Source organism: Ammodytes marinus (assembly GCF_949987685.1).
Source record: "Ammodytes marinus genome assembly, chromosome: 6".
Classification (NCBI taxonomy): domain Eukaryota; kingdom Metazoa; phylum Chordata; class Actinopteri; order Uranoscopiformes; family Ammodytidae; genus Ammodytes; species Ammodytes marinus.
Window position 1 is genome coordinate 4,583,539 of NC_137235.1, and position 21,792 is coordinate 4,605,330.

Sequence of the window (21,792 nt, forward strand, 5' to 3'; positions counted from 1 at the left end):
CAAACATACTAAATGATCTTGTTTACTTTTTAAACTCAAAGGGAAAAATCCAAACATTATTTTATCTTGATATAGAAATAAGTTGCTGTGGAAATATTGGATTCAAATGTTTTCTTTTATTATTGTTTGAAGAAGAAAGCAGACGTCACTGAAGACGATGAGAATACATTTGATGTTACAAGAAAAAATGCTGGATAACAGTTTCCAAAAAAATCTATCATTGTTCGGATTTACACTCGAGTGCTGAGATCACAAGTGAATCTACAGGAAACTTTAATAATGTAATCCAGCTTTAACTGAGTTTGAACTAAAGATGTCCGCTGTATAGGACAAACCAAACCCTTTGGATTTAGATAATAAAGACATTTCCTCTGGATGTGTTCCACCGCTAAAGTTCAAGATCTAAGAAAATAAAAGTTCCCTGTCCATTTATCAAAACTAAATATGAGTCTCAGTCTTTTTACATAAACTACTTCTTCACGACGAGTCTTAACACTAGAAAAGTGTTTTTGAACATTTTCTGTGATGCGTTCAGGAACTTCAGGCTTCACCGTGCAGCAAGGGAGGACTGTGTGTGTGTGTGTGTGTGTGCGTGCGTGCGTGCGTGGTTCCTCATGGTGTCCTCTTCACCTCCAAACAGCTTTCTACACTGTTATAGTTTCAGTCTGAACCTCTGTTGTTTGGGGCTGAGTTCCCCTCCAAACAAAGCCAACAGCTTCAGTCTCACTCAGATACAGGGGCGAGGTTAGCGGTGGGGTTAGCAGTGGGGTTCACTCCGGTATCGACGGAGGCCAGTCCACATCCACAGACTGAAAGAGGGGACAGAGACAGGGAGACAATCGATGATAAGATTAGAATAGAATAGACAATAGTATCCTTATTGTCATTGCATATTAATACAACAACGATCTCAAGTCAAGTTCCAGTTACTTTATTTTGTTTGTAGTAGAGTTCACATAAATAAACACATATCAGATGTCATCCAACTTAAGACAGTGGAAATCAAAAGGAAATGGCAAATTTTAAATGTAAACGTCCTATACGTCCAGATCATGTTAAGACATAAAATACTAATACAGCAATAAATAATCATTTCAAGAGCAGCACAAGTCGTCCTAGGTAACCAAACCCAGGAGCCTCACCTCCACGTCCAGCTCCAGGATGTCTGTGTCAGACTGCAGCAGCAGACACAGGTTGGGTTTGGTGCGGCCGAAGTCTCCGTGGACAAACTCTTTGATGTAACTGTTCGCTGAAGTTCAGGAGAAAATTCTTCTTTTCAAAAAACATTGAAGTTTATCACTGTAAGTGTATCAGCTGGTAAAGGTGGAGATCATTGAATTATTTTTATCATTTAAATTCAGCTTGTGAATTATCAATAATGGATCAATACAGTTTTAAATTAATATGGAAGGAATTATAGTTTTTATGCTGATAATATTTTGTATTAATAATCTGAACATGCAGAGTAACCAAAGTTATCTCGTAAAAGTTGTGGAGTAAAAAGGACAAAGGTAGGAGAAGAATAAAAGCAGCAAGAAAATGTAAACACTCTTTTCCAAAAGCCTAAATCATCGCCCTAAAAGGTGCAGAATCTTTGTCAGCGTTGCTAGGATACGTCCCGGCCTGCGTCTTGAGCCCGAGGTAGAAGTGATGTGAGTCCACGTAGCGAGTGTTCATGCTGTGGACGACCCGCGGACGGACCGCCAGCGCCCGCCGGTGGAGCACTCTGAGAGGGGTCTTCTGGTCCAGGGTCAGATCCTGAACACACACACACACACACACACACACACACACACACACACACACACACACACACACACACACACACACACACACACACACACACACACACACACACACACACACACACACACACACACACACACACACACACACACACACACACACAGTGTTTTTGTTTTAGATCTCAGTCAATGGGTTCACTATAAAGTTCCTAAGGAGGTCTCTCACTTTATATTAATCTTGTTCATCTTTATTTCTTGAGTGACACGTGCGCTACACATTATCACTTACGTTTCATAAACATTCAAAAGTTTCTCAAAATCCCTTTACTATTATTGTTTTAGGTATTTTATATTGTCAATTGTGTGTTATACAAATCAAATATTGGATTCTTTAATCTCTCTGCTATCACATGTGAGTGAGTGAGTGAGTGAGTGAGTGAGTGAGTGAGTGAGTGAGTGAGTGAGTGAGTGAGTGAGTGAGTGAGTGAGTGAGTGAGTGAGTGAGTGAGTGAGTGAGTGAGTGAGTGAGTGAGTGTGTGTGAGAGAGACCTTGATTTCGTCGATAAACGCGATGTCATCCTTCTTGATGGGTTTCTCTGTCCAGATCAGCGCTGTGTAGGTTTTGGTTTTCTCCTCCTCTCCCTCTTTCATGTGAGCCATGGCCTCTCTGCATATTACACAGGTCATAGATTCCTCAGCTGTTTTTAATTTCCATTCATTTATTATAAACAGACTATTAATAACACAAGTCCAGCGTTTTGAGTGTGAGAAAAGCGCTATATAAATTGAATTAATTATTATTTATCATTATTATTCACTATTTTGTTCATATTGCTGCTTCATATTAACTCACCGGCTCACTATCTGCAGGTCTCTCACTCGGATTTTGTCTGACGACGCGTTAATGGTCTGAAAACAGAACAAAAATCAAGGTAAGTAGCTGTTTGTTTCAATGCTCATAATTAAAATGTATAAACTTAGCGACGTCTTTTTTTATTGAGTGTGTGAGGAGAACAAACCTCCTGAATCTGCTTCATCTCCACTTTGCTGAATCTGGACCTGTGAGGATTCAGCAGCTCCATCGCAAACGGACGACCTGCACATTCAAACCACAACAGAACATTTAAACTCACATTTAAAATCCCACATGTCACAGCATTTTAAAGACTTTTGAAGGATTTACTTAAAATATTTTAAAACCAATGAAAGCCTTGTTATTTGAAGCTTAATGAATTCAATGATTTTAAGAATTCAATGCATCTGTTTTCTATAGGAACCAGGTCTAAAAAAAAAAAATCACCGTTTCCAAGAGTCCTGACATCCACGTCCTCCCTGCCGGACGAGGAGAAGTTAAAATCTGTGAATATGACAAAAATAAATTTGATTATCACGATCAATAGTTTTTTTTATTTATTTATATAAAAAATTATTGTTTGATTCATCCAGGTTGAAGACTTGCCTTCTGATCGGAAGTTTGTCAGTATTGGAGCAGCGATAATCTCCTCCACTGACGACTCCATCCTCCGCTCCCCGTCGATCACCCAGGGCGTCTGGGGCAGAGTGCGGCTGAACTTGTTGTACCTTCCTGGGGAAACAGCAAGGGAAAAAAAATACATCAGGGAGTGAAAAAACTCAAACCAAGAAAATGTTTAAAGGTGGAGTCAGAGATTCTGGAGAACGCTTGTTGTCGAAATCACTTTTTAGTCAAGATAAGTGAATATCTCCTAATGATCCGCTGCCTGTCCGGACTGTTTGCTTGCTCTGTGGTTAATACACAGCCTAGGTTCTGTAAACTGGTATGTAAACAAAGGGGCCCACCGTAGCTAGCAGCATGCATGTTTATAAAGCCTAGGCTGTGTACTGTATTAACACATTCTTTTCAGTGTGCACACAGTACGGGCAAGTAGCAGATCATGAGGAGATATTCACTGATTTTGACTAAGTGATTTTGACAACAAGCGTTCTCCAGAATGCAAAATACAAGTAAAATAGAAAAAAAGCAGCAACAATACAGAATAAACAATTTACAAGGCGAAAAGAAGAATAGTGAAGCCAAATACCTGCCACAAAGACAGACATGTGGAGACACTGGACGTCCTGAGCGCTGCAGCTGACGGTTGGCCGCGCCGGTGGAGACGGGAAATGTCTGAAACAAAAAAACAACATTAAATCACATTATGATCAAACTGGGGAAACATAACGAGCTGAGAGATAACGGTGAGGCTTACTTTAGAAATTTGGCGTCAGAGATTTTTTCCAGAGATTTGACCACGGCCATCCTGGTGAACACCGACTGCGGAAAGATGTTTTTAAATAATTATTTAATTTGTATAATTATTCATTAAAGCGTTCAGTTATATGATTATACATTTATTTATTATTTAACTATATATGTATTCATTTATTTAAACATTGATCATATGATTATACATTTTTTTCAATTATTTAAGCATTTAATTATGTTTTTATTTATGTCTTAATATATTTAGTTGCAGCATTTAAAACACTCCATAGGCCACTGCTTTAGTGATTTTACCAAACTGAGATGATTTAACTGTGCTGCTGCCTCACCTTCTTGTTCTTTGTGGGTCTGAAACAGTCGGAACACGTCGTCGCTCTGAGGGACGGAGGGGAAAGACAAAGTAGAGAATCATTTAACCAAACGGCTCTACTGCAAATTCAAACTGCAGCTTAAAGTTTCTCCTATTCCTCTTTCTGCTCATGTGTGACTGTGTTTTTTTGTGTGTTTTTTTTAAATGTTGCTCAAGATGTTGAGAAGAAAAAGTTGAGAGAACTCACAGGAAGTGGCAGTCTGCGTCTGTCTCTGGGTGAGTGAACTCCACACCAACCTCGAACAAACTCTGAAAAAACACACAAAAAAAACATCAGTTTTCTTTTCAATCTAGTGTGGAAATCAAGACTTTTTACTTAAACTTTAATTAATTGAAATAAAATAACAATGTTTATTTATAAAGTCAGGTTTTTGTAAATGATGAATGTATAAGGGGTCATCCATACCATAGACTGTATATAAAAGATCAAAACAAAAATGTCCATACCCTGGTAACTACAGCAACGCCCCCCAGCTCCTTGGCAACCAGACCCTGCATGATCCACTTGAAGGCTTCCTTCACCTGGATGACGTCTTCCTTGTCCACTGCTATACTCTTCTCTCTGAAAGGTTAACACAAACCAACTGGATGATTCCTGACTGAACATTGAGTGACGCTTAAAAATGTAGAAGTCAAGAATAAATGAGAAATACTTCATCTCCTTCTTCGCATGGAGCCAAATGGAATGCTGCGGGAATAAATAAGGAATAAAATACACATCAATAAATACACATAAAGACCTTCAATTTCTTTAATTTTTGTCAACAAATCTCACGTGCAGTGTGTGTTTCACAGCCTGATGAACATTACTACCGGTCACAAGCTTTTGATTGTGATTCAGATACAATTAACGTTTATTAAATGTAATAATATCATTATTATTATGACATAGAATGGCAGAGACTGACCTCGCGGACACACAGCTGAGCCGGCAGAGAGACGGACATCACCAACGTATCAAAGTCGTATTTCTCTGCTTTCACTGCCTCTGCAATCTGTGAACAAAGAGGAAAGTAGTGAGTTTCTATCTGCCATTGTGACACACCGTAGACACTCACTGTGGTGAATATTTTCAACACACACACACACACACACACACACACACACACACACACACACACACACACACCTTGACGGCCTGCGTCGGGCTGCAGAGCTCTTGCAGGATCCCCAAACACACCACACACACACTCGACTCGTCCTCCTTTGGCGTGAGATCATCAGTAGCTTTGTCGCCCTCTGACGGAGGAGGCTCCAGTTTCGCTCTCTTGCTCGGAGGATCTTCAGTTGGTTCTGACGCTGCTGTTGCATCTTGGGATTTGTTGTTTCCGTCTGTGCTTTCTGCTACTGATGAATCCTGGGATTCGCTGTTCTCTGATTGGCCGATGAAAGCCTGAAGTTCTTTGAGTGTGTCCTGTGTAAGATGGAAAATAAATAATAATAAACTTTGATTGTATTGCACCTTTCAGTGGACATTCTGGCTTCTGCATGTAATGTGTAACTAGGGATGGGTATCGGAATACAAAACTAAATTGGACTCAGCAGCAAGCTCATTAAGACCTATCTATGATCAAGACGTACAAATAGAAATCTGAGGGAGTGCAGCGTGTTTGACAGCTTCGCAATTTAACTTGTTATTCTGCCAAGAAGTAATGATAAAACAATTGTTGAATCTTCTCATGTCATGTCCTTCATTTTTTCTGTGTACCACGATGTCAAATACTGTTGAAAGTCTCTGTGTGTCCAGTCTGAGTGTGAGTGTGACCCATATAGATAGTATATTAGATAGTGTTACCTGGTGCAGCTTCCTGTACGCAGCCTGGACGCTGACGCAGCAGAACCGGAGGACGCAGCGAGCGCAGCATCCGGCCGACAGAAGCTTCTGGACCAGAGGTTTGTCTTTCTCCTTTAGAGGAAGCATGACTGCAGGAGGAGCACAGACACCACAATGTGCCGTTTAATTAACATTTAAAAGTTCCTTTTAAATTGGCCTTAAATTGTGACTAGCCTAAGGCACATCGTTATCTAATCAGCATCCTGTCAGGTTGATGGGCTGTCTCAGCAAATGAGCAGTGCTTCCTAACACAGATTTAAACTATTGTGTGGGGAAAATAGACCTTTTGTGTAACTAGAAAAAGTGCTAGATCTTTGATTTCATCTGATAAAAAAGTGAAGCAATAGCAAAATGTTGCGTTTACATTTTACATCAGTGTTTTTCATTCTATCTCTTTGACCACTTACTCATATATCCCTGATTTATTTAATTTTCTGTGTATGATCTTATTTAAAATGTTTAGTTTTGTTTCCATTATTTATGGTTGTAAATCACTCTGGCTTTAAAAGGCGCAACAGAATTAAAGTGGATTATTCACTATTATCATTTTGAGAAAGTTTTTGATCAAATTACAGGATCTTTTTTCATTACATTTGCATACATTGACTTCTATACAATTGGATTTACTGGCTATTTGTAATTCATTTCTTAAATGTGTTTACTGTTGTGAATATGTAAACAATGTAAATATGTAATGTGTGTACAGTGTATTACTTTCTGCACTTTAGGCAGAACAAAGACGACCATAACGTTATTTTAGTTTAGATTTTAGGTTTATAGAAAGGCTGAACAGGACAGTGTGTGGATAAATAAATAACATCATTAGATAATTGACTGTGATGCTAAAGCTAACGTGGCTAACACTGAGCTTTTAGGAGCCTGAAATAAAAGGATTTAAACACAAACAACGGCCAAACATTGGAAATAAACCTACCGGACACAGCGCTGGAGAATTCAGGGAGATATTGAGTAAATATAACAAACTAGGATCCAGTTTCTCATTCACATGTTCATTCAGAAACAAAATGCTTCTTCTGCTTCCCTCATGTATCAGCGTCAACAGACTGAAATAATCGAGATCAGAGTGTCTTCGCCGTACATATTCACTGTAACTTTAGTGGCTACTATGCATAAAAGGGTTAAGACATTTTTAGACTTTTGAAAGGCCTGAAAGGGAATATCAAAGTTGTATCTAATGTATAATCTGTACAAAAATTAGGAAATATAAGGTAATAAAAAGATGAGTTCTGTTGTTCTGTCGCATCTGTAATCGACGCGTTATGTCTGACTTCATCCCCAGTAGTCGCAGTAGTTTTCAACGGGCGGGTTCTTTCTTCTCTGCGCATGTGCCGAAGCTTCTGGAAGCTTCTTACCGGCACCGGGTCTCGTTTAACACCGAATCCAAGTCCATCCGAGCCCGAATCACGGCGCTACACCTTCCGTGACGCACCGGTCCGGTTCTGAAGACGTTCATCTAAATTGTCCATCGTATATAAAGTTCACATGCCAGAAGCGCGAGCTGCACCAAGAGCCTCAAACATGAGACAAAACAAAGGAGGGGCGTACGTGGACCGCGACAAGCCGGCCCAGATCCGCTTCAGTAACATCTCTGCCGCAAAAGGTACAATTAAAATTTGTATTTGGTATTTTAAACCTGCTCAAATCTGTCCTGAAAATGTCACTTTTCAGTCCATATTCGTTGCTGCGGGCTGTGCTAGCTAGGCTACAAGGTACCGTTACCCACTGTCATGCAATCACCATCTTCTTCCTCATCCGGAAAGCTAATATTGAAATGTTCAAATTAAACACTCAATCTGTTGTAAATGTTAATAGCACTGTGGATACACAAGTGAATTTGGATTTCTTTATTCATGACAATCCCATTTTGTATTCGGCATACATGACTGGACGATATAGCACATAATTCTCCTGTGAATCGCACCCTAAGCTGTCAGTCTCTGCAGTTTATAGTGCGAAGCAGCATGACAAAGCTCGACTTAACTGCGCGTGGAAACCTTTTATATAGTATCTATGGTGGAGACGTACTAAATGATTTCTAAAATGTGAAGAAATGCAGAAGGAGTCTGGTGTGTGTGTGTGGAAGGATGCTCGTGACTCGACACAATGTGAGCATTAGCTGCTTCATACTATATAAGGCCACAGACTGAGATGCAAAGGACTGCGCAGGAAAATGTGTTTCTGAAATAAAAACAGATTTGCTGTAAAGTTATAGTCCTTTACTAATATGGGTGATATGGAAACTGGATGTTTGACAGATCGGTTCCCTTTGTCGTTCTTGTTTAGGGTTGCAAAATTCAAGTTCCTTAAAAATTCAGTCTCTTTATAGTTTTAGGGGAACATTTGTAGATAACTAACAAACCCAACAAAGAACCAAATAATTCATGTTGAATGAATGTGAACGAATTAATTTACTTTCCAAGTAATTTCACACAGGTTCACAATCGCAATATTTTTATGAAAACGTAATTGACTGAGTTGATTTATTTTACCCATACTGACTGTCTCTTGTTTGTGTTACAGCTGTTGCCGATGCCGTCAGAACGAGCCTGGGACCCAAAGGGATGGACAAGATGGTCAGTAACAGATTTTAGGCTAAACTCACTTCTAGCTCCTTTGTCATATGTTTAATAAAATAACCCCCATTAGCTGATGCTACAGCAGTCAGCCACTCTTCCTGGTGGTCCACACTGGACATACAATACATACACAGTACACTATATACATATTATGCATGAAATCACGTAAATATACTATATAATTATAATTATACTGTCCTAATCATGTTTCTAAATCAGTTGCTGTTTTGTGTGTTTTTAGATCCAGGATGAGAAAGGTGATGTCACCATTACCAACGACGGCGCCACCATCCTGAAGCAGATGCAGGTTCTCCACCCCGCAGCCAAAATGGTAGGTTCCACCGGACGTCTTCTACACCACCTCTTTTCAAAGTCGAATTTGTATTTCATTTACTTTTTCCTCTTGTAGTAAAATACACGAAAAAAAATAAACAATGACTGTTGCCATGTTTGATACGGCCACGCCCTCACAACCCTGTCAAACAGTCTACACAGTAAAACGTTTTAGACTATCTATGAACATTTATAGCCAATCAGATTTTTGTATTAGCCTATTGAGACACCAAACTTTGATATTTTGATTTTGATTTTTTTTGGTTTTTTGCTATTTTAGACCAGGTTTCCAGATGCTTTTAACTTTAATAAAAATTAAGTAACTAATCAAACTGTGACTAAAATGTGTGTTTCTTTAAAAGCTGGTGGAACTGTCCAAAGCGCAGGACATAGAGGCTGGAGACGGCACCACCTCTGTGGTTGTGATTGCTGGAGCGCTGCTGGACGCCTGCTACAAACTGCTGCAGAGAGGTAAGACGCAAAACAGAACCACATACAAATTAATAAATGCTTTTTTTTTTATTATAAAAGGTTTTTCTCTGCTGTTCGGTTTTGATTTCAAGGATTTTGCTGTGTCATTATGTATACATGCAGGTAGAATTCAGACTATGAACGAGTTATCTAGGTGTTCTTAACCGACTTCGCTTGTCCGTTTATGTGCCGATTTGTGTGCGAAGTAGATCGGATAAAGGTGTTTACATGCGTTTTACAAGTCCTGTTGAAGTCTTATTCGTTTATTTACCCGATTATGAGTCTGCATGTAACCGCACTGAGTGAAACCACAATAAAGGAATTCTTGTCCCGTCCACCAGGCATCCACCCCACCACCATCTCCGAGTCGTTCCAGAAGGCTGTGGAGAAAGGAGTGGAGGTTCTGACCGCTATGAGCCGGCCGGTGGAGCTGAGCGACCGTGAGACTCTTCTGAATAGCGCCACCACGTCCCTGTGCTCCAAGGTGGTGTCACAGTACTCCAGCCTCCTCGCTCCCATGAGCGTGGACGCTGTCATGAGGGTCATCGACCCCGCCACCGCCACCAGCGTCGACCTGCACGACATCAAGATCATCAAGAAGCTCGGGTGAGTGGAAGGGTCTAAAACAAGAACTGTCTTCAATGGCTGATTGGACATTTGAAAGTTTTACCTGGGGAAATATATTTTTGTATGTTTTTAGATCATTTTAGTCAGTCGTAAGTTATAAATGTTAATACCGGTAACTTAGTGTTTTTCTTAAATATTTGTATACGATTTTAACCTTAATTGAAATACACCCTTCCATAAAGTAGACATTTGATATGGATCCCTTTTTAATATTCCTTTGTATTTCACTACATCTTCAAGGTATTTCTGATCCACTCTTACCTGTATATAAATTATTGACGTCCTGGTATGTCTTTTGGTGTTGTGCTTTCAGTGGGACCATTGATGACTGTGAGATGGTGGAGGGTCTGGTGCTGAACCAGCGTGTGGCCAACAGCAGCGTGACCCGTGTGGAGAAGGCTAAGATCGGCCTCATCCAGTTCTGCCTGTCCCCTCCCAAAACTGACGTGAGCCACCTGATAAATACAATGCATACACCTGTTTGACATTTGCAATACTTGTAACTATGGGCTCACACCAAAAGCTTCATAAGTGGCAGTGGAATTTACAAAATTGATATCGGCAGGATCTTCTTTAGGAAGGTGTATTGAACTCTGAGATCCTATGTAGCATAAATGTGCAAACATTTTAGAAAATCGGTTCATCGTAGCCTGAGAAAAGGGAGTGTGTTTTATGGTCTCACTGTCTCACCCTACATTTTCCCATGCGTGACATCACACATGGTACAATGTAGGGTTAGGATTAACAGGACAGCTGGGCCAAGGGAAGACTGAGGGAAGAGAAACCTAATTAATTATGTTATAATAGCGATTTTATAAAGATAGAACGCAGGTTCCATATGGGTGTAGTATTCCTTTAAACTCTTCCTCCTGGAGATGCACACATTCCTGTCGTGGACATTTTTCTCATCCTGACCTGCTTTTTGTGTGTTATGTTATCGTTCAGATGGACAACCAGATCGTAGTGTCAGACTACGCCCAGATGGACCGTGTGCTGCGTGAGGAGCGAGCATACATCCTCAACATGGTCAAACAGATCAAGAAGGCCGGATGCAACGTGCTGCTCATCCAGAAATCCATCCTCAGGTAACACACACACACAGCTGTTGCCTTTTGTTATGTTGTATGAATGCCATGTATTTACGTTTATGCTTTAGTTGTGCCTTTTGATGTATGTTTTATGTTATGTTACAAAATAAGAGACCGGAGAGTAGCTACTGTTTTAAGACCGACAGAAGCTAATGAGCATATTAATAAACTAAACTCTGTCCATGTCAAACAATGTTTAATGCTAACATGTAACTGTCCGTTTCCAGAGATGCTCTGAGCGACCTCGCCCTGCACTTCCTCAACAAGATGAAGATCATGGTGATCAAGGAGATCGAGAGGGAGGACATCGAGTTCATCTGCAAGGTGAGCAACGTCAAACTGCCTCTGAAATTATTCTTTTTGTTTAAAAAAAAAAATATATATATATATATATATATATATATATATGTTTAAAAAAAATATATATATATTTTTTTTTTCATGCATTTTATGTTAGTTTGGCTTATTCATTATATGCAAACAGCTGCTTAGTTAACTCTGCTAAAAAGATCTGTCTTAATACACATAAATATTTGGGCTTTGATGACCTTTGAATTTCTGTCGTTAGCTATTTTTAATTTATTTTTATTTTTTTGAACTCCTAACGTCACTTTCTGAATCTCAATGCCTAGATCTGACACGCATAAAACTGATATGCAATCGACACAGTTTCAATCCATTTATGAATTCTTTGCAAATGAATGAATTATTATTGTGACGGTAAAGTAAAAGCCACTCTCCCTTCTCCTCCAGACTCTTGGCACCAAACCCATCGCCCATATCGACCACTTCCTCCCAGAGATGCTCGGCACGGCAGAGCTGGCCGAGGAGGTCAGCCTGGACGGCTCCGGGAAGCTGGTGAAGGTATATGATCCAGAGATGATATAACTGCACATTTAAGATCAGTGATGCATCATAATTCACATGTGTTGCAACGAAAGACTAATGATTTATAGGCGGAGTCAGCAATTCTGGAGAATGTTTGTTGTCAAAATAATTGAATATCTTCACGATCCGCTACATGTATGTTCTCTGTGGGTTTAAAAAATTCCAGTGTTAATACACAGCCTAGATGCATAAATGGGCAAGTTGCTAGCTACGGTGTGCCCACTTTGTTAGCCTACCATTTGTTTACAGAGCCTAGGCTTTGTATTAACACCAGACTTTTTTCGGGCCACACACAGTACACGCAGGTAGCGGATTGTGAGGAGATATTCACTGATTTTGAAAAAAATTACTTCGACTACAAGCGATTACCAGAATCGCTTACTCAACCTTTATAAAATAACAATTTGAATGTACACACACTGTGGCTTCCACTAAGCGTTATGCGTTGCCCCTCACAGATCACAGGCTGCACCAGCCCCGGGAAGACAGTGAGCATCGTGGTCCGCGGCTCCAACAAGCTGGTGATCGAGGAGGCAGAGCGCTCCATCCACGACGCTCTGTGTGTCATCCGCTGCCTGGTCAAGAAGAGGTCCGTCATTTCACTAACATTATGTAACACAAATATGTACAAATATAACAGAAGTACTTACAAAAGCTGAGAGGTTGAAACACATTTCTCTCCCCCTGAGGGATCTTATATGTATATTATTTTTATATTATACAAACATTACTTTACTTGGAAAAGCTGAGAGGATACAACGCATTTCTGTCTCGCTGAGGTGCTCTTGCTTTGGTTCATCCTGCAGGAGTGAATCAGAAGGATGAAGTGTCCTGAGAATACTGTAATAATATTTATAAACTTTATTTATATAGCACTTTTCATAACAATGTTACAAAGTGCTTGACAAAATAAAAACAGGACCAGACAGATAAAGTTAAAATAGGACATGAGCACAGGAAATTTAAACAATAAAATAAGATTTGATAAGTAGTAGACTAATAGAAACAGTTTAAATGAAATTATGTAGAAGATATTGCAATCAGCTTTCAAAAAGAACTAAGTTTTAAGAGTTTTCTGTGCATAGACTCGTTGAAGTTACACTGAAATGAAATACTCTAGTGAACATGGGTCAGTTAAGAACGTTGGTGACCAAATGGATCACCATAATATGCACCTTACTTTAAATACATTTTATGATTTATCTTTTTCACTAACCTCGCCTTCCCCCTCGCCTCTTCAGGGCTCTTATTGCCGGTGGTGGAGCTCCAGAGATTGAGCTGGCTGTGCGTCTGGCTGAGTATTCCCGTACTATGGGCGGTATGGAGGCTTACTGTGTGCGCGCGTACAGCGACGCCCTGGAGGTCATCCCCTCCACGCTGGCTGAGAACGCCGGCCTGAACCCCATCTCCACGGTTACTGAGCTCCGCAACAGGCACGCCCAGGGAGACAAGATGGCTGGCATCAACGTCCGCAAGGTGAGCAGACTTTGTTACATCACAACAGGCTCACGTTCAGGAAGTCACATAATGGCTCTGTAGATAGATACTGCATTATATTAAACTGTTTAAATAATACTGAAGATATGATTTTGGATTCTTTTGAGTTTTGGACTATCAGACAAAACAAACAATTTGAAGACACTGACTTGGGCTTTAAAAAAAAAGTATGACAATTCAGAGACCAAATCATTTAATCTATTAAATAAATGATCAACAATGAACAGAAGCCAAACGTGCCAGGTGTAAACAAACACTGATGTATTGTTTGTGTAACAGGGAGGAATCTCCAACATCCTGGAGGAGCTGGTGGTGCAGCCTCTACTGGTGTCTGTCAGTGCACTGACCCTGGCCACAGAAACAGTCCGCAGCATCCTCAAGATCGACGATGTGGTGAGACTCTAACCAGTGAATTTAAGTGTTTAATTTGTTTTACTTTTAGCTGATCTTGAATTTAGCAAAACGCTTAAAATAGACCAATTCACTGCATTATGTTCCATGCTTAAAGTGAAATCTGATTTGTGTTGTTACAGGTGAACACCCGATAAGAAGTGATTTGATTGTGTCCGTGTCCAGTAAGCCTGCTCGCACTGCGTGGGATCAGAACAGTGTCGACGACTGTCTGTGCACTGTTCCACTGTAGTTGTTACGTTGCGTAATTTAATAAACAAAGGCTTGTTCTTTTTTTTGTGTCGACACTCCAGCTGTTGCCTGTGTGATTATTTTGCCCTATTTTAAAGGTCTTGGTGCTGTTTTTGAGGATGTTTTAAGCCCTAAAACTGCTAAAATTCAAGTTTATATGATCACAAATGTGCCTCTCAGTTTACACATTAGTATGGTATAGACTTTTCTTGTTGCTGCAAAAATCTAAATTTTCAGATATTTTCCATATGCCCATATGACAGATAAAAATAATTTCTTTGACTGAAAAAAAATAGTCTTTCCTTATTCAGAAAGCTGTAAGTCCATTCACTCAAGTATAGTACTTTTTAGTTACATTTATAGTTATAGTACACAAGAATTTCACTAGGCATTGCCCTGTGCAATTGTGTATGTGACGGATAAATAAAACTGTTGAACAACGAATTTGCAAACAAAGAAAGCAGTATAATCTTGGCATTGCTGAGGCTTTCCCTGTGTTCCAGATTACATCATCTTTCTTTATAACTACATACTGCAGCTGCCCGTTAAAAAAATAAGCTTTCATGCAGTATGCTACATAGGGTTTCACCATAACACTGCACTTTGAACTGTGCCCTACATAGGTTTTATATACTTTTATTTTGTAAGGAACCCCCATCGGCCTCGTCACTTCCGCTGCTAAGGATTCCAACTGTTGCTTGGTTACGGACAAACCTTTTTCAGCACGCGGACAGCGACTGTATTCACTCCGCTTATTTTCCTGATAATAACCCGATTTTTTAAAAGTTAATTTAAACTTTAACAAACTGGAATAAAAGCTACAAAGTCATGGCGAATGCCCACCGGACCAACGCTCTTGTTACTGCGTGTTTCAAGACGCCGGTGGACCCGCAGACCAAGGCGCCGATGGCTTCATACGAGCGGGAGCGAGTGCTGCCTTGTTCGGCTCCAGATCTGATTGACAACCGGGACTACGAGAAGGAGGTAAAAACACAGAAAAATCCCATTATACTGGGTTGAATCTGAGGTGTTTACACCACATATTAATGTTATGCTGTATAAACTCCATACCCACTGTCTGCTTTATACTTTTTTATCTAGTCTTGGCTACAATAAATTACAATTGTATGGTAACAGGAAAATAAAATGCTGCAAATTAGGAATACCATGGAAGATGTTACTTCACAGATGGACAACACATTTTCTGGAGCAGGAAAAATGTCAATACAGCACTAATGTTGGTCAAATGTATATGGATTTATGTTTGGCCTTTTTATACTGTACTGACAGCACTATGGATAAAACAATAGGCTGTCAGATTTAATATCACAGAAATGTACACTTTTATTGAAATAAATTAAACATTAAAGGAATCACATTAAAAAGTATTAATTCTAGGTATAACTTAATAAAATCATTGCTTTAGGTAGCAATATTTGAATGGTTCCTGATTGTCCCACGATAGTATTGTTATGTTTACTAATCTATAACTTGCAATTTACTTACAATGTGTATATATTTCATTTGCACATTTCCATCCTACAGTATACTATTTTTTTTCTATTCATGTATATTATTTCTTTATTTTAGTTGGACTATTTATGTCTATTGTAGGCTACTGCTGGAGAGAGTGAGTCCAATCAATGTCATTGTCAATGGATTTTTTTGTTGAACATATTTGGGGAATTTCTACTAGAGAAAGTGTCAAACTGTAAGAAATGTATGACAATATAATCCCATTATCTGCCAAAAAAACAGTAGGCTAGGTATTGTAGTTTTAGTCCAATCCCTTACCAGTAAGATTACCTGTTTCAACTGTTTTTGCTTTTATTTTAACTAAACTATTTGGCACAATATTAGAACAAGCACCATAGAGAAAACAGTGTATTTGGTGTTTTATGATTCATAGTTCCAGCCCTTCATCTCTTGTCTAGTTAACCGGCTGCTGACAGTTTCAGGTCAGTCAATGCGCTGAAAAGGGATTTGACCTGTATGTACTTTGTTGTCCTGACTCCCGACTATTTTGGGCCTTCCGTCTTGACTAGATTACCAGACTGCACGTAAAGTTAATAATCCCCAGACAACCACTTAACAATCCTTAGGAGTTTTGACAACAACGCAGCTTTCCTTCCATACAGCAGGTCAATGAAACACCTTGACCAACACCTCTTGGTCGGGTTGGGCAGTATGGGCAAAATCTTCTTTCTAAGTCATTTTATTTCACAGACATGGATATATCAGAAAGAATTAAAAAAAATGTTCTATAAATTAAATTAATGACTTGGACACACTGTTATAACCACACTGTACTTCCAGCACATTTGATTATTTTCATCTTCTACCTGGAAAGTGTATTTCCATACAAATGAGAAACTGGTGCGAAAAAAACAGACAGGCAGTGCAATATAAAAATCACAGCATCACAAACTTGTATTTAAGACTATATCAAAAGAATAAAAGTCTAGAATTTCCCTGCAAGATTTTCTTTCTTCTTTTCAAAAAGTTGTTTTTTCTTCGCAGCATAAACAGTATTGCCAAATCTACATTTCTAACGTCACAAGGTAAACCGTCATTCTGCCCAACCCTACCTTACTGTAATGGAAACAGACGCCTGTTGGAGCGGGGTGTGAGCTCATTGGTGGTAAGCTGCCCTTTTGTGCTCCACCATATGGGCCACGTCCCTACGGCAGCCAGCAAGGTATTATAGGCTTTAGACCAGGACTAGGGCAGCTCATACACCGAAGGCCTGGTGTAAAAACGATGTCTTGTAGCTAGAATAACATATAAAAGTCTGTTCTGAAAAATCCTGTTACAAAAATGACTAGTAGCCATTGATGGGCAATTGATCTTTCCATGACTTTTTGACCCTTTACAGTTGGACTATGAGGAATCGGAGTCTGATTTCTGCGAGGAGGACTATCACATGGTCAATGAGATCAGAGCAGCAGCAGGAGACAGACTGGACCTCAGTGAAATCTTCTTCTCAAACGAGGAATACTACAGCAAGCTAGAGGAGCTGAAGAAAGCCCACCTCCGCACCATGGCCGAGCTGGAGAGCATGTACCGCACCAAGCTGCAGCTCAGGAACATGGAGCCTCTGGATGGGGACACGCTGCAGACACAGGGGCACAGGTGGGTGGCTGTCGGTTCGACTTTAAGGTTACTGTGATGGGTCCCTCATTCGTTGTATGGCTTTAACACATTTTGTAGCAGCCATTCATGTAATAACTGCCAGTGCCAAGGCAATAACTCAATACTTCTTTTAATTTGTTATGCTATAAAAGCCGATACTGTAATAATTTGCCAATAACATAACATTTCTGAACCAAAAAATATATTTTTGCCCATAATCACGTTAAAGTTATTACATTATTAACTGGTTGTTACATTATTGGCCAGGTTTAAAAATATATTTTAGGCTTCTTCAGACTTGCAGAAAAAGCACTAATGAGACAGACACAACAAAAAGAAATGTGATTCAGTGATCTTACTCCTTTTGGCCTACAGGGGGTGCTGCTATAATAGAAATTACAGCCCAAGAACTAAAAAACAAACTTGCAGTGATAGGGAAATTACATAGGAATACATTATACAAATTCATAAAATTTAGCAAATTATCCCCCATTTTTTTCACAATAAATATATGTCTGATTATAATGTGCTTTTTCATATTAATAATTTTTCTTTATTATTTTATTTTTTTGTTAGGTTCCCGTGTTCAAACAGCCTCCCGGCAGCCTCCTGTTTAAGGAAGTCCCACTCTGCCGTTGAACTGAGACGCAGCTCCAGACAAACAGACTCTTCAGAGGACGAAGACGCTGCTGTTAATGACGTGGAGAAAGGCCTTCAGCTTTCCCCCAAAGAACACATCAAGAACATGTGGAGCAACTTCAAGCTTTCGCCGCACAATCGCCACCTGACGGCCGCCTCCACACACAGCCTGCCGGGGGAGCAGAAGAGACGGATAAAGGGGAAAGGGAAGAAGAACCAGGGCCATAACGTACCAGACCAGGACCTTTGGAAACACAGAGTGACCGTCCCAAAGCCGTTCCACATGACGCTACGCGAGGCCGAGCGGCGAAAGCACGGCGTGAAAACTCGCACGGAGATCGAACAGGAGAACGCAGAGCTCCGACGGCAGCTTGAAGACCTGACGGAATGCCAGAGGAAGTTCCGTGCCAGTCCCGTCCCGGCTCACGTTCACCTGCCGCTGTACGGGGACCTGAGGGAGCGCAGCGTGGAACGACGGAGAACCACTAAAGAGCGAGAAGATTCGCCTCATAGAACGGTCCAGAAGCCCTTCAGCTTCCTGGAGAGGGAACGGATAAAGAAGGAACAAAAGCAGCTGCATAGCCCACACCTATCCGACCAGGAGAAAGTCAAGCCCTTCAAGGCCAAGCCGGTGCCCAAGGCCGTGTACGCGGCGGCGTCCGGCGAGCACATGAAGGAGGAGCAGCTGTATCGCTCCATAAAGATCCAGATGAGAGCGGAGGAGATGCTCCACGCCGCGTCGGTGCCTCCCAGCATGTTGGCACGGCGACTCAGCGAACGCAAGAGGAACAAAGAGGCCGCAGCCGGAGTGGACAACTACTCTCACACCCCCAGTATCAACAAAAAGGTGCCCGACTTCGACGCCAGTTACCGGCGCTTTCAGAAACACCTGGAGAAACAGAAAGAAGTGAAGCCCACGACCGCCTGCGAACCGTTTGAATTGAGGACGTCGCAGATCACTTCGCACCGTGATAGAATCTTAGCCGATATAGAGAAGGAACAGAGCAGCCCGCGGTTGCTACGCTGGCCGCACATCGACACCGCGGAAACTCACACGCCAAACTCCAGTCTGTGTTCGTCTCTGTCCGGCAGCCTGGAGGTCCTGCCTTCCAAAGCAACAGACGCCACCAAGAAGCGCCACGAGGCCACGAGGTACCTGATCAGTACCCCAAACGCTGCCACCATTGTAGTTGAGATAGATTACGCTTAAGATCCCAAAATGTCCTCTTTAAACACCAACTAAGACCCCATGAAACCCCAGATGAAATCCCCCTAAACTGAATTTTTGTGGAACTCCTTCTCCCTGACATCCCTGCAGTTTACTCACAACCCCATAGCCTGAACTATAAGCCCCCTAGCCCCTCCCAAATTCCCCAAGGTCCCCATCCAACCCAAATCGTCCTGCTTTGATGACCAGGTCTGTCTTGTTGAGTAGAAAGCTTCTGGAGCAGCGGAGGAAGGCCGAGGAAGAAGAGGAGCGCTGGAAGGAGAGGCAGAAGCGCAGAGAGAAGAAGCTGCAGAGGGTGGTGGTGAAACGGGCCCAGGCCAACGACCCACATACGGCTCTGTCACAGACACAACAGACCAAACTCAAAGAATTCAGGTAAAAAGAACTAGGGTATGCACTGAACTGGTGTTGATTGTTATGGAAAGGATCATCATAATTCTGCATGTTTATGTTATATTTCTTTAAAAGTTTTTTTTATTCAGTTTTAGTGATTTTTTAACCTATTTATTAGTCTTTATTAGTCATCTTAATTCCTAGTATGCTCTTTTATTTGTATTTTTTTTTTTTTTACATTTTATTTATAATTTTATCTATTTTACACCCAATATAATTTATTTGACTATTTATTGAAATATTCCTGAAAGTAATGGGTTGGTCTGTATATGAATTTGGGTGGAGGTGGTGTGGTGAGATTGTTCTTGCACTTTTCATTCATTTTTTATTCCGTGAACCACTTTGTGTTGCCTTCGCTGTGTATGAAAAGTGCTGTATATAAATAAAGTTCTGATGATTAATTGATTGATTCTCTGCAGGAAACAGGATAACCAGCGGAAGAAGGAATACCAGCAGGAGATCAAAGAGATGAAGCAGAGAGTGAAGGGCAGGCCGCTGCTGTTGGAGCAGGTTGCTCAGGTGAATATCAAACAGGGGGCCGGTTGCATAAAGAATCTTACATGTTCTCCTGAAGTATGACTGTTAGGGTTTAATGCTAAGCTGAGGGTCTTACTTAAAGATGTTGAACTGAATCGCTTAAATGGTTTCCTTGGTTGAGGATAAACGGAAAGGCAAATACCGCAGTGAAAGATGTTTTACAGCTAAAAAATTCTAGTTTCCATGGAGACTGTTCCCGTGCGCCCAGCTCCTTGTGATATCGTCATTATCGTCTCACAAAGTTGGTTAACAGTAAAAATGGCAGGTGAAAAGAAAGCAAAAAATTATGTTTTATGGAACATCAGTGGAATACAGCCTCAGAGTGGACAATTTCATTATTGTTAATTCTGGGATGCATGAATATCACAGACGTTGACGTAAGAATGTCTGAGTTTGTTCCATGGCTTACACTAACTTTTCTCAATGTGCTTTGATAACAGACGAACGCCAAGCAGACGGCAGAGAAGCGCTACACAGACGCTCTGCACGGCTGTGATCTGACCGAGGAGTTCGTCAGCAGCAAGGCCGTGAAAGCAGGATCCGCTCGCAGGACGTCCCCCTCCACTGACAGCAGGCAGAGGTAAAACCATAGACTGTATTAGGTAAACCTGTAACTACACTGTGGTGCATGAGGAGATATTCACTGATTTTAACAAAAAGTGATTTTGACAACAAGCATTCTCCAGAATCGCTGACTTCACCTATAAGCAAAGTTTTGTATGGAGATTTAACAAAAGCTTCCAACTACATAATATAAACAAAATAAATGTATATATTTAGTTGAAATGTATTGCTTTCTCATCTAATTTTGTGAATGGGGTGTTCCTCACAGTTTATTAGAATTATGTCTTGTTTAAGCATAAAATTGGGTATAAAAAGTTGTTTGTGTGATAAGGATGAATTGGTGCAGCTTTATTCGAGGCCCAATAGCTCAATTGACCCTCTAATCAGAAGCTGACTGTGTTGTTGTGTTTGCTAGTGAGGAGCCGGACGTGGTGTGTGAGCCGGTGACCTACAGGAAGGTTTTCCTGGACGATGAAGATGATGAAGTGGCTCCAGACAAAGGAGAAAGAGAGAAAGACTCAGATGAAGGAAGTTACCATTACTCTGACGATCACGAGAACTATTCTGACGACAGCGAGCACGACATCGACACAAAACAACAGGAGGCAGGGGACTGATTTCATCCAGTGGTTATTAAATAAGTGGCATAATGTAATGCTTTGTTTAAAGACTTTAAAGAGACCACTGAAGAAGAGGAACACTGAAAATTAGGCTTCAAATTCCTAGACTGATATATATTTTTTTTTTCAAGATTTCCTTTTTGGGCATTTTTCCATGCTTTACTGGACAGAGTGGAGAGTCAGAGATACAATAGGGTCAGAGAGGGGAATGACGTGCAGAGAACGACCCGGGCCGGATTCTAACCCAGGGGTTCTGATGCTACAAGGACTCAGCCTCTATGGTACTCGCTCTAACCACCACACCACGTACCGTTTGAATTTTATTGTAAATATTGTGCATACAAG

General features: G+C 40.7%; 3 protein-coding genes across 3 annotated transcripts; 2 read left to right on the forward strand and 1 right to left on the reverse strand.

Moving 5' to 3' along the window:
• Nucleotides 1-119: 119 nt before the first annotated feature.
• pus10 (pseudouridine synthase 10) lies at nucleotides 120-7,247 on the reverse strand. Its single transcript, XM_080029956.1, has 18 exons — nucleotides 7,126-7,247; nucleotides 6,153-6,280; nucleotides 5,487-5,771; nucleotides 5,266-5,352; nucleotides 5,011-5,045; nucleotides 4,805-4,919; nucleotides 4,545-4,606; nucleotides 4,317-4,362; nucleotides 3,974-4,038; nucleotides 3,806-3,891; nucleotides 3,205-3,330; nucleotides 3,046-3,102; nucleotides 2,765-2,841; nucleotides 2,599-2,654; nucleotides 2,295-2,412; nucleotides 1,616-1,758; nucleotides 1,143-1,242; nucleotides 120-809 (listed from the first exon to the last, which is right to left on the reverse strand). Exons 2-18 carry the CDS (start codon nucleotides 6,276-6,278, stop codon nucleotides 771-773), a joined length of 1,623 nt encoding a protein of 540 aa, XP_079886082.1. The 5' UTR covers nucleotides 6,279-6,280; nucleotides 7,126-7,247; the 3' UTR covers nucleotides 120-770.
• A 270-nt stretch (nucleotides 7,248-7,517) lies between these two features.
• cct4 (chaperonin containing TCP1, subunit 4 (delta)) lies at nucleotides 7,518-14,395 on the forward strand. Its single transcript, XM_080030237.1, has 13 exons — nucleotides 7,518-7,812; nucleotides 8,733-8,785; nucleotides 9,030-9,119; nucleotides 9,484-9,592; nucleotides 9,934-10,198; nucleotides 10,533-10,665; nucleotides 11,165-11,304; nucleotides 11,535-11,631; nucleotides 12,061-12,171; nucleotides 12,654-12,784; nucleotides 13,437-13,671; nucleotides 13,972-14,085; nucleotides 14,226-14,395. The coding sequence occupies exons 1-13, from the start codon at nucleotides 7,695-7,697 to the stop codon at nucleotides 14,238-14,240; spliced, it is 1,611 nt and encodes a 536-aa protein (XP_079886363.1). The 5' UTR covers nucleotides 7,518-7,694; the 3' UTR covers nucleotides 14,241-14,395.
• A 767-nt stretch (nucleotides 14,396-15,162) lies between these two features.
• On the forward strand, nucleotides 15,163-21,444 carry fam161a (FAM161 centrosomal protein A; the record flags this gene model as incomplete). The annotated part of the gene is made up of 7 exons (XM_080029896.1): nucleotides 15,163-15,318; nucleotides 17,210-17,466; nucleotides 18,061-19,257; nucleotides 19,541-19,708; nucleotides 20,146-20,245; nucleotides 20,704-20,843; nucleotides 21,243-21,444. The coding sequence occupies 7 exons, from the start codon at nucleotides 15,163-15,165 to the stop codon at nucleotides 21,442-21,444; spliced, it is 2,220 nt and encodes a 739-aa protein (XP_079886022.1).
• Nucleotides 21,445-21,792: the final 348 nt, after the last annotated feature.